Source organism: Carettochelys insculpta, chromosome 8 (assembly GCF_033958435.1).
Source record: "Carettochelys insculpta isolate YL-2023 chromosome 8, ASM3395843v1, whole genome shotgun sequence".
NCBI classification, from domain to species: domain Eukaryota; kingdom Metazoa; phylum Chordata; order Testudines; family Carettochelyidae; genus Carettochelys; species Carettochelys insculpta.
The window spans coordinates 75,417,949-75,429,706 of NC_134144.1; the positions used below are offsets into that span (position 1 = coordinate 75,417,949).

At 59.4% G+C, this 11,758-nt stretch overlaps 2 protein-coding genes across 4 annotated transcripts in view; one reads left to right on the plus strand and one right to left on the minus strand.

Moving 5' to 3' along the window:
* The window catches only part of OBSL1 (obscurin like cytoskeletal adaptor 1), an 84,516-nt gene extending 83,105 nt beyond the window's left edge, over positions 1-1,411 (minus strand). For all 3 annotated transcript variants that reach the window (XM_075001626.1, XM_075001625.1, XM_075001624.1), the window contains exon 1: positions 1,309-1,411. The gene's annotated coding sequence lies outside the window, so the exon portion shown is untranslated. The remainder of the gene's footprint in view (positions 1-1,308) is intronic.
* Positions 1,412-5,241: 3,830 nt separating this feature from the next.
* Positions 5,242-11,533, plus strand: INHA (inhibin subunit alpha). Its single transcript, XM_075001628.1, is given in 3 exon segments — positions 5,242-5,309; positions 5,311-5,588; positions 8,433-11,533. Coding segments are annotated over 3 exon segments (1,107 nt in total). The 3' UTR covers positions 9,194-11,533.
* The last annotated feature ends 225 nt before the right edge of the window (positions 11,534-11,758 follow it).

Here is an 11,758-nt window from a genome sequence, read left to right on the forward strand (position 1 = left end):
AAATAAATTGCAGCTGAGACATTTCTCTCTCCATTTGATTTCTGAAATTTTTTTGGTTCAGACCTGTCACCCTGATATCTGCCACTGAGTGTCCAGGGAGATTGAAGTGTTCGCCCACAGGCTTCTGTATATTACATCCTGTACAATCTCCCTGGACACTCAGTGGCAGATTTAAGGGTGACAGTTCTGAAACAAAAACATTTTAAAAATCAAATGGAGAGAGCGGGGGCAGAGGCAGGTCGCTGTGGGGCACAGGGCAGAGGAGGGAGGGGAAGAGGCAGGTCACTGTGGGGCATGGGGCAGAGGGGCTGGGGCAGGCCCATGCGGGCTGGGGTGATAGGGAAAGGGGGTGAGACCCAGAGGCTCCTTTCCCTCTGGCTGGGGATTCCTGGGGTCATGTGGTGGCAGTACCGCATTCCTGTCGCGTCTGGCCTGGCTCAGCTCAGCTCAGCACACCCGCGGGGCTGATAAGGGGCTGTCATCCAGGACTGCAGAGCCCGGCCTGAGCCCGCCCCCCCGCTCCCAACTCCCCAGCCCCTGGGTTGGGTAGCTGGGAGATGCCCCCAGGTGCTGATCCCCCGGGGGCCCTGGGGCACAGCGCTTCTAGCAGCCGCGCGAGGGGTCACGCTGCCAGTGGGCAGTGACCGTAACTCCTCCGGTGGGGCAAAGGGCAGGCAGGGCCACTGGGGGCGGGGAGCCGGGGCGGCACAGCCTCTCCTGGACTAGGGTAGGGATGCCCCCGCCCACAGGAAGGGGGGCAGAGGTTCCCCTCCCAGTCCTGGGGGAGGCACTGGGGCCCCCATTGCTGCCAGGAGTAACTCGTGACTGGCACGAGAATCAGCCCAGGTGAAGCCAGGACCGGGGTGTGATGGGCCCGCCGCTGCTCTCAGGCTCCAAATGCAGGCCTGTAGGTGGGCCCCTCCTGCGCGCTAATAGCCATGTCCCAACCTAGGCCCACATCCATCGGGGCTACCCAGGGACGCGCATCTCCCACCCGGGCCCGTGGAACCCTCCTGGGCTCCTTGTGGGTAGCAGAGCAGGCAGCGGAGATACTCGTGCTGCCAGGTGCAGAGCAGGGGACGGAGTCAGACCCCCCTAGACCTGCCTGTGCCTCAGGTGGGCTCTACCCACCAGCCCCACATCCCCGCCCGCTCCAAAAGCCACAGCCCCATCTGTCCGTCCCTCCAACTCTGCTGCTCTGTCTGCCCTCCCGACAGGGCCTCTTGCTGTCCCATCTTCCCTTGCTGCGCCCCACACCTGTATGCCAGCCCAGCTGTGCCCCGGCCCCTCTTCCCAGCACGCACACACCTTGCTCCGCTGCCTTTGCTGTTCCTACGTCGTCAGCCGCTCCTGCTCCCTCTTCCTGCTCAGCTCCAGGGTGTCAACATGCAGGGACCAAATGTTACACATGCCTGCAGCTGCTGCCCCAAAAATAACCGCTGGTGACACGCAGGCTGTCAAGGCAGGGCTGGGCCGGGCCAGCTATCTATAGCGCCCCAGCAGGAGTGCGGCCCTCAGCCACAGCCAGTCTCTGCCCTGACTAGCTGCTTGGGGAATCCAGCAGAGAATGGGGTACAGGGGTCACTAGCCCACAGCCAGGGGCTGAATCCCGCGTGAGGGCAGGGCTGGGAGGACGGGCAGTGGAATGCTGCAGGGGGTGAGATGGAGCAGAGGATCAGAGCTGGCAGCAAGGATGTGGGACCCCCAGAGTATGGTGGGGCTGGAAAAGGTGCAGACACATGAGCTGTGGGAGACTCCAGACTGCAGTGGGGTGGTACAGGGATGTGGGAGCATGGGGGATGCCAGGCTGCTGCAGGCATAAGCGGGGGTGGAAGGATATAGGGTGAGGCAACACCAGGCTGCAGCGGGGTGGGGTAAGGCACAGGAGATGCCAGGCTGCAATAGGGTGGGATGGTGTTCAGGGGTCCCCCTGCACTGCACCCCGTCCGCTGGCAGGAGTGACTCTCACTCAGCAGGTACAACAGGAGGTTTGTTAGGCAACAGATGCCCAGTTTCTCACAGAAGCGTCAGTACAGCAGCCAGAGACAGTCCTTCCAACCCGTCCTGGGGAGAGGCGCCCGAGGGGTGCCCCTCTGGGGTGTAGCTTCCCCCCTTGCCAGGCTGGCTCCTTCCAGCTCCCTCTTCCCTCCAGTCTCTAACCGCCACCCCAGATTCAAAACCAGCTCGGCTCCTCCCTCCTCTTTGTTCAGGGCAGAGGTGTTACCTGCCAGCCTGGGGTGTAGCCCCAGGGTCATCCTTAGCCACCGGGAGCTGCTCTGCCTGTCTCACACACATCCAGCCTGACTCACACATGCCTCCCCCCCACCCACTCCATCACAATGGGGCACAAGGAGGTGGGGCACAGGAGCGAGCAGGCTGCAGCAGCCAAGTGCAGAATGTGCAGAAGGGAGGTGGGATCTTTTCAATTCCAAGTGAAACCAGAAGAGCCCCAGCTCTGAAGAAGTGGGTGTGCCTCATCACCTAATAAATTAGTGTGTTAGTCTTTAAAGTGCTACAGGACTGCTGGTTTGTTGTGTTAGTCTCAGAGAGGCAGCTGTGTTAGCCTGTATCTTCACAAAACAAAAAGGCAATAATAATTCTCCAGGGCTGGATAAGTGGGTCTGTCCTGCCAAAGCCTGTCACCTAGTAAATCATGTTGTCAGTCTTTAATAGAGTAAACATAGTTAGACAGCATTCTGCCTGCAGGAAACACCTTGTCAATAGCTGTGGTGGTGACATTCACATCCCTTTATTGTTCCATTAGATCTCCAGCTGGTTTAAAATATGTTAGGAGTGGTTTGTAGCATTTTAGTGAGATAAATGGTTAAACCAGTGGTGCACAAAGTGAGGGGCAGCCCCCGCGGGGGGCATGAAATTCCATAAGGGGGCAGGGCGCAGCATGACCAGCTGCTGGCTCTCAGGCTCAGCCCCTCTCTTTAAAAATGTGACTGTTTTTCTGTCTGGGTATTCACATCTCTGTTCCGATTAATAACGTGTTTACCTTCTACACACACATTTGGTACATGGGCCAAAATGGTTTTTTCTGTATGAACATAACCAGCATTTCTGTTGGTTTGGATCACATCAGACAGGTTGGGGTGGGCCCTGCTAATTGCAGGAACAAAAAGCGGGGCCCAAACTAAAAAGTTTGCTCACCCTGGGTTAAGCTCTAGTCAAGCAGGACTCAAGTTCCACTACATAAACTGACAGAGCCGTCCTGTCCAGAGGATGGTTTGGGGCAGCCACGCCTACCCCTGCACTTTGGGGGCCCTGCAGCAGTCACCTCAACTGTGCTTTGGACAGGATGCCCCTCCCCACTCATTACTGCGGGCCTAATGATGTGAGCTGGGGATTACCAGGGGCCTAGCATGACGCAGCAGCAGGGGTAGGCCCCCTCACCCGCCACACAGATGCACACACACACACACCCCTTGCAGCAGAAGGGGTAGGCCCCCCACTTGCCCCACACACACATACGCACACACACAAACCAAGGTTGCGGTGGCAGACAGCAGAGTGCCCCACCCAGCCTGTTCTGCTCCCCCAGGCAATGCAGTACTCAGGAGAGCTGAGGGAGGCAGGCTGGGGCCAGGGCAGAGTGGGGAGAGGTAGTGCAGGGGTTGCTCCAGGCCCTAAGCCTGGGGCAGTGGGGGTGGGGTTGCCCAAGGCCTTGTGCCCCGCTTCAGGGCAGGGGAGAAGAAGCAGCAAAAGACGAAGAAGAAGAACTCAGCTCCAAGCCCTGGACTACGCTAGAAGAGTTATTTCCAAATAACCCCTGTGATTTCAAAGTGAGGGCTCATCTGTGCACAGAAGACACTGGGAGCAATTTCGACATAACTTAGTTCGGCTTTGATAGACGTAGGGGCCTCTTTGGAAATAGCACCAGTGTGCACGAGCAGGGGCTATTCCAAAGAAATTGCCTCCAGGGGCCTGACACAGCTGTGGCCAACTCCACTCCTCATCCTGTCTGCAGAGCCCTAAGGAGCTGGCTGCAGGCAGAAGAGCTGGCTGCTCATGACGCGCCCCAAAGCCTAGAACTGCAATACAGGGTAGTCAGAGGCAGCTTCCTTGTCGTGTGGCCGTTATTCCAGAATAGCTTATTCCGGGTACAAGTATCAGAGAGGTCACCATGTTAGTCTGTATCTTTGAGAACAACAAGAAGTCCTGTGGCACCTTATAGGCTAACATATTTTGGAGCATAAGCTTTGGTGAGCAAAGACCCCTCTGGAACACTCCCCCCATGCATCTGATGAAGTGGGCCTTTGCCCATGAAAGCTTATGCTCCAAAATATCGGTTAGTCTATAAGGTGCCACAAGACTTCTTGTTGTTCTGGATAATAACTCTAGAATAGGCTATTCCAGAGCTAAACAATGTAGCTGTCCTTGGTGTGCATCGAGACAATACCAGGAAACTAGAGGTGAAGAAAATTGCTGACAGTTTCATCCAGAAAGCTACAGTGAGACGAAAGGTCGTGAAACTGGGGCATTAGTGCAGACAGCTTGTAGGCGACTGCAGTGATGTCCGTACACTGTAATTCATGGGAATGTAAGTATGTAGTTCACAACAATGTATTAACTAATGACAACACCAATGATAGGCACATGCAGTAGCCAGAATATGAAAGAAATGTATAAATGAGCTGAAAATAGCCTGCCGCCCAAACAGGCACAGCGTGCCCCACAAACACCCCCCCCTTCCAAAGCACCACTCCCACCTGAAAAAGGCCATGGCAGCCCATAGGCAAACCAGCCCACGCAGTCAGGTACCACTGGCCCAGCCATTGGCCTGGTGGCAGCAGTCACTGGAACCAGGGACCGCTAAGCGCTGCAGTGCCAGGCTGCCTGCAGACTCAGGCACCGGCTCCATGTGGGCACACACAGCAGCCTGGCAATGAACAGAAGCGCAGGCAACGGGCCCAGCTGTAGTGCGGCTGCTCAGCAGCACCTGGCCCAGAAATGGGGTGGGCAGCTTGATGCTGCCTTTGCAGGTCCCTGGCCTGGCAGTATCTTCACCCCCACACGCGGGGCGGCCTGATTTCTCCTGGGCTGGGCTCCATACCCTAGACTGCACCAGCCTTGTGCCCCACACTCAGGGCACCAGAACCTCCCCCTGCCCAGGGCTGCATCCCCTGCACACTGCTGGCCTTGCAGTCCTTGCATTCCAGACGTCTCGCCGTTTCCATAGCCCAGAAATAATCTTCGTGGCTAGCAGACGTTTGCGTCAGTGTCAGATATGTCTCAATGCCACCGTGCCCAGGCGCAGCCCAGCAGGGAGGGCACAGTGAGTGCCGCTGGCTGTGCAGACAGCCACACGCCTGGGACTTCTGCGCACACTGGAGCCATGCAGCTTCTGCACCTGTTGCTGGCCCTGCTGGCTCCTGTCACTGCTGCAGGTTGCCAGGGCACCGAGCTCGACAGGCAGCTTGTCTTGGCCAAGCTCCGGGCTCAGGTCCTGGAGTATCTGAAGCCCAGCAGCCCCCGGAGCAGGGCCCAGCTGGAGCCCAGGGGGCTGCAAAGGAGGCACATTGCAGGAAAGCCAGCCCTGGAGCCAGAGGACACCTCCCAGGTTATCCTCTTCCCCACCACAGGTGAGAGAGCTGGGCGCGGGACACAGGTGGGGGTGCCCGAAAGCAGGAGTTTCTCGGGCTGGCAAGGGACTGGAGTCGGGGAACGAGGGGTCAGGCTGATCTGGGACAGGGCGGTGAGGAGGAACAGGGTACTCAAGCTAGGCATTGGGGGCAGGACAGAGCAGGGACTCAGGCTAAGCAGGGGCCGGGATGTGGGGAGAACCGCCTGCCCCATAGCCCCTGCTAATCCAGCCCCGAGCCCTTGGTGCCAGCCCCATTGTGTTGTTTTGTGACGTGGCTGACGGGGACACAGATGAAACCGCAAAATGAACTTGTGACCACAGGCCAATTTGAAGCCTGGTCTGCCTCCCCAGTGCATGTGGAGCACAGGAGGGGTTTGTGTGTATGTGTAGGGGGCTGTGCCCCATCCCAGACTGTTGAGTCAGGAGAACTGGGGGCTCCTCCCACCAGCCCTGCAAGCCATAGCTACTTACCAAGTCTGAAGCTGGGCTGTAAGTACCATGTGGCCATGGGGCAGTCTCACTGGCTCCACGATGCTCCGCCAGGGACTTCTCTGGCTGCTTGCTCCTCAGCCCCGGCATGAGCAGCCCACAAGCCCCTGCAGGCAGTGCCAGGCGCATGGCAGGCGAGAGGGGTTGCAGAACAGAGGGGCAGGGCATGCCAAAAGCACAGCTGCTTTGCTTGTGGCAGAGAGCTGGGGGCAGGCTCGCTCAACTGCCCCCGCCCGGGGCAGAACATGTGCTCTGTGCACCGAGGTACGTGCGGATGGGCACTAGCCATAGACACACTGCCGGCTGTGGGAGCTGCGGGTGCGCCGCTCACCAGCTGGGCAGCACCGGCATTTCTGCTGGCACCTGCAAGCGCCAGGCTGACAGCGAGCGCTGCTGTGGGCCGCGGGCGGTTTGAGTGGGGAAAGGGACGGAGCAGAGTTCGGAGGGGCTGGCCCAGAGACAAGGCACTGCAGGGGTTGGAGCAGAGCTGGGAAACCAAGGCAGGAGCTCCGGGAGGGCTGTGGGGGCCTGACCCGGCTGGAGGTGGATCTGGGAAGCTGGAGGTGCAGGGCAGCGTAAGAGCCAAAAGGACCTGGTGGTGTCAGTGGAACAGGGCTAGGGCAGCTGAGAGCTGGATCAATAGAGGAGGTGTGGGAAAGCCAGGGGCTGGACAGGGGGAACCCGAGGGCTAAACGGGGGGACTGGGAGAAAAGCCATGGGGCTAACCCAAAGGAGGGGTGGGCAGACCTGGGGGCTGGATCGGGTGTGGGAGAGGGCTATGGGGCTGGATCGGAGGAGAGGGTGGGGACGAGCCAGGGGTTGGATGGTGGGGTGGAGGCAGAGAGCTGGATGCTGGATCAGAGGAGGTGGAGGAGAGCAGATGGGGAGAGACACAGGGCTGGATCAGATGCGGGGGGGGAGGATTGGGGGAGAGCCATGGGGTTGGGTGGGAGGGGACTGGGGCTGTGGAGAGCAGGGGTGTGACAGAGGCAGGTGCACAGGCAGGGTTTGCTGCGTTTCGCCCTGTGGCCGATGGCTCACTGGCACATGCTCCAGCAGGAAGAGCTGGCAGGTGTTGGGGGCAGGGGTCAGGCCAGGCTGGTACAGCCGTGGGGCTGTCTCTAGGGCAGGCTCCCCTGTCCCGAGGCCAGAGTCCCAGAGTGCGCAGACCTACAGCTCGGAGCTGCTCTGGGAAAGCCGGCCAGGCCTTGTGCCTTATCGGCCCAGAGCAGAGCGGGCACAACCCAGCCTGAGCAGGGAGCAAGTCCAGGCCACACTGCTGGGCAGGCAGCCTCCCAAGGCGGCTCCCTCCAGCCCCACACGATCCCATATGGTACTGAATTGTGCAGTGGCGCACGTCCGACACAAGGTGTCAGGCTCCCTTCGTCCTGCCAGGCTGGGGCACGGCGCCCAGCTCTGGGGAACTGCAGACACTGCCCTTGGGCGTACCTGAGACCGGTGCCTTGAGCAGCCCAAGTGGCCCAGTGTGCCAGGAACCAGAGCTCCTCCCACCCCCAATGCAAATTTTTGGGGGTGCCCTGCAGGCCCCTCTTAGCCCCAACCCACAGACCCCTCCCCATCAGTTCTGCCAGGCCCCTGACCCACAGAGCCCCGCCAGCACAGCCCTGACGCCCCCCCATCAGTTCTGCCAGGCCCGTGACCCATGGAGCCCCACCAGCACAGCCCTGACGCCTCCCATCAGTTCTGCCAGGCCCCTGACCCACGGAGCCCCACTAGCACAGCCCTGACGCCCCCCCATCAGTTCTGCCAGGCCCGTGACCCATGGAGCCCCACCAGCACAGCCCTGATGCCCCCCCATCAGTTCTGTCAGGCCCCTGACCCACAGAGCCCCACTAGCACAGCCCTGACGCCTCCCATCAGTTCTGCCAGGCCCCTGACCCACAGAGCCCCGCCAGCACAGCCCTGACGCCCCCCGCATCAGTTCTGCCAGGCCCGTGACCCATGGAGCCCCACTAGCAGAGTCCTGGGCTCCATCCCCACCCAACTTCTGCCAGGCCCCTGGCCCACTGGGCCCTGCTAGCCTGCCCTGCTGTGGGTCCCCCCACCCCTTGCCAGCATTACTCAGCCATGCTCCAAAGTCCTTCTGTCCCAGCCCTGGGCTCCTCTCACACACAGCCCAACACCTGGCCGTGCCTCCCGAAGCCAGTGGGTTTAATGCCGCAGAGACCCAGATTCCTGGCCTGCAGTTCCCATTGCCAGTGGGACCCTGAGCCATGGCCCCTGAGGTTCCCTTGCTCCCAGCAGGCAGCGGTGAGACTGCAGCCCCTCCTGCCCGCGAGAACCAGGCTGGCCCTGGCCTGGGGGCTGCTGGTGACCCTTCCTCCCTCTGCAGATGTGCCGTGTGAGCCCCCACAGCCGGACCAGCTCCCAGGGGAAGACGGCCTCTTCACCTACCTCTTCCAGCCATCCCCTCACACCCTCAGCCGTGTGGTGACCTCCGCCCAGCTCTGGTTCCACGCCGGTCCCAGCAGCCTGGCCCTGGGCTCAGCAGCTGCCACCAACCACTCGGCAGCAGGGGCAGATGTGCTGATCCTCTCAGGGCAGGGCCGCGTCACCGTGGCCGCCACCGTGGTGCAGGCGGGCGAGCAGTGGGTGGTCTTTCACTTCGCCACCCCCTTCCTGCACTACGTCTCCCAGAAGCTCTTCGTGCTGCTGGTGCGCTGCCCGGGCTGCCCCTGCACGGCCGACGCCGACAAGATGCCTTTCCTCATGGCCACCACCAGGCCCAAGGGGCCGGACAGAGCCCGCCGCTCCTCCGTGCCCTGGTCCCCAGCAGCCCTCAACCTGCTGCAGCGCCCGTCTGAGGACGCCGCGGCCCATGCCGACTGCCGCCGGGCCGCCCTCAACATCTCCTTTGAGGAGCTGGGCTGGGACAAGTGGATCGTGCACCCCAGCAGCTTCATTTTCCACTACTGCCACGGCAGCTGCTCCGACAGCCACACGCTGAGCCACACGCTGGGCTTCCGGCTGTGCTGTGCGGCCCTGCCCAGCACCATGCTCTCCCTGCGGGTGCGCACCACCTCCGACGGCGGCTACTCCTTCAAGTACGAGACGGTGCCCAACATCCTTACCCAGGACTGCGCCTGCATCTAGCTGGTGGCCCGGCAGCGACTCCCAGGGGCTCCCCCGCCTCCGCCCCTTGCCTGCCCGCTTGAGACGGGGGACGGGGTCCTGCCATGCGCTGTGGCAGGAGGGTCCCTTCCCCTGGCCCTGAGGAGGAGCCAGCCCCCAGGAAGGCCAGCCGTGAGACACCCCTCACTCTGACCGACCCCAGCACCTAGCCACGGCTGAGGACTCTGCCTAGGTACCACACCAGCCACACGTGTCCTGGAGCCTGGCAATGTCACCCAGGCTGCTGGCCCAGGCTCTGGGAAGCCCCCACCCTCATCCCCCTCTCTGAGGGGGGCGATGGGCCAAACCAGCTTGCTCTGAGCTGAATTGGCCCCACAGGACCCAGCCTCCCACTGCGACCCCTGGTCCTTCATCCATCCAGCTGAACCGCCCAATAAAATCAACCCATCAATTCCCAGTGTGGGGCGGGGGTAGGAGCTGGCCCTGAGGGGTGGGTCAAGGACCAGCCTGGACACCCTTCCCAGCAGGCTGCCTCTCAAAGTGCCTGAGCCCAGGGGCAGGAGTGAGGGCTGCCCCATAGGAGAGCAAGCAGGTTCCTGGCCAGGGGCCCCTCAGCACCTGGGTGGCTCCTTGAAAAACCTGTCCAGGGCTGTAGGAAGGGAGACAGGATCTGAGTCTCAGCCCAATGGGACCCTGCTGGCTGGCACCCCCTTCCTTGATTCTCTGCCCCGCTCCTGTGCTGTCAGCCCCACAACTGTGGAGCCAAGATAAGGAAGAGTAGTGTGTGCAGTCACTTCCCCCCGATGCTCTATGCACAAGCATGCAAGCAGGGGGAAGCCCCCCCCCAGTAGATGCAGGGCACTGGGCCACAGGACTCCAGCATCCAGGGCCACAGTGGGAGAGCAAGTATCTCCAGCCCAGAGCCAGATCCAGAACATGCTCTGCCCCCCCAGGGAGGAGCAAGCACCCAGGAGCCAGCCTCTGTCTCCCAGGGCTGAGCTGGAGGTCATAAGAATGGCCAGACTGGGTCAGAACAAAGGTCTGTCCCAGCCCAGTATCCTGTCTGCCAACAGGGGCCAATACCAGGTGCCCCAAAGGGAGTGAACTGAACAGGTAATGATCAAGCAAGCTCTCTCCTGCCACCATTCTCCAGCTTCTGATAAATAGAGGTTAGGGACACCAGTCCTCACCCATCCTGGCTAACAGCCGTTAATGGGCCAACCTCCATGAATTTATCTAGCTATTTCTTAAACCCTGGTAGAGTCCTAGACTTCACAGCCTCCTCTGGCCAGGAGTTCCACCAGTTGATTGTGCACTGTCTCAAGAACTTCCTTTTATTTGTTTTAAACCCGCTGCCCGTTAATTTCATTTGGGCTACATCTACACGTGAACGCTACATCAAAATAGATTATTTCGCTGTAGTGACATCGAAATAGGCTATTTCGATGAATACCGTCTACACGTCCTCCAGGGCTGGCAACGTCGACGTTCAACATCGACGTTGCGCAGCACCACATCGAAATAGGCGCTACGAGGGAACATCTACACTCCACAGTAGCACACATCGAAATAAGGGTGCCAGGCACAGCTGCAGACAGGATCACAGGGCGGACTCAACAGCAAGCCGCTCCCTTAAAGGGCCCCTCCCAGACACAGTTGCACTAAACAACACAAGATCCTCAGAGCCGACAACTGGTTGCAGACCCTATGCCTGCAGCATGGATCCCCAGCTGCAGCAGCAGCAGCCAGAAGCCCTGGGCTAAGGGCTGCTGCACACGGTGACCATAGAGCCCCGCAGGGGCTTGAGAGAGAGTGTCTCTCAACCCCTCAGCTGATGGCCGCCATGGAGGACCCCACAATTTTGATGTTGTGGGACACGCAACGACTACACGGTCCCTACTTCGACGTTGAACGTCGAAGTAGGGCGCTATTCCTATCCCCTCATGGGGATAGCGGCTTCGATGTCTCGCCGCTTAACGTCGATGTTAACATCGAAATAGCGCCCAACACGTGTAGCCGTGACAGGCGCTATTTCAAAGTTAGTGCCGCTACTTCGAAGTAGCGTGCACGTGTAGACACGGTCTTGGTGCCCTCTAGTTCTGATATTATGGGAACAAGTTAATAACTTTTCCTTGTTCACTTTCCCCGCACCACTCATAATTTCATATACTTCTATCATATCCCCCCCTCAGGCTCCTCTTTTTTAAGCTGAAAAGTCCTACTCTCTTTAATCTCTCTTCTTATGGGACCTGTTCCAAACCCCTAACAATTTTAGTTGCCCTTTTTTGAACCTTTTCTGACACCAATATATCTTACTGAGATGAGGTGACCACAACTGTATGCACTGTTCAAGATGTGGGCGTACCATACTTTTATAAAAGGGCAATAAAATATTTTCCATTTTATTCTCAATGCCTTTTTTAATAATTCCCAACATCCTGTTTGCTTTTTTGACTGCCACTGCACACCGTGTGAATGTTTTCAGAGAACTATCTGCGATGACTCCAAGATCTCTTTCCGGATGTGTTGTAGCTAAATCAGCCCCCATCATACTGTAAGTATAGTTGGGGTTATTTTTTCCAATGT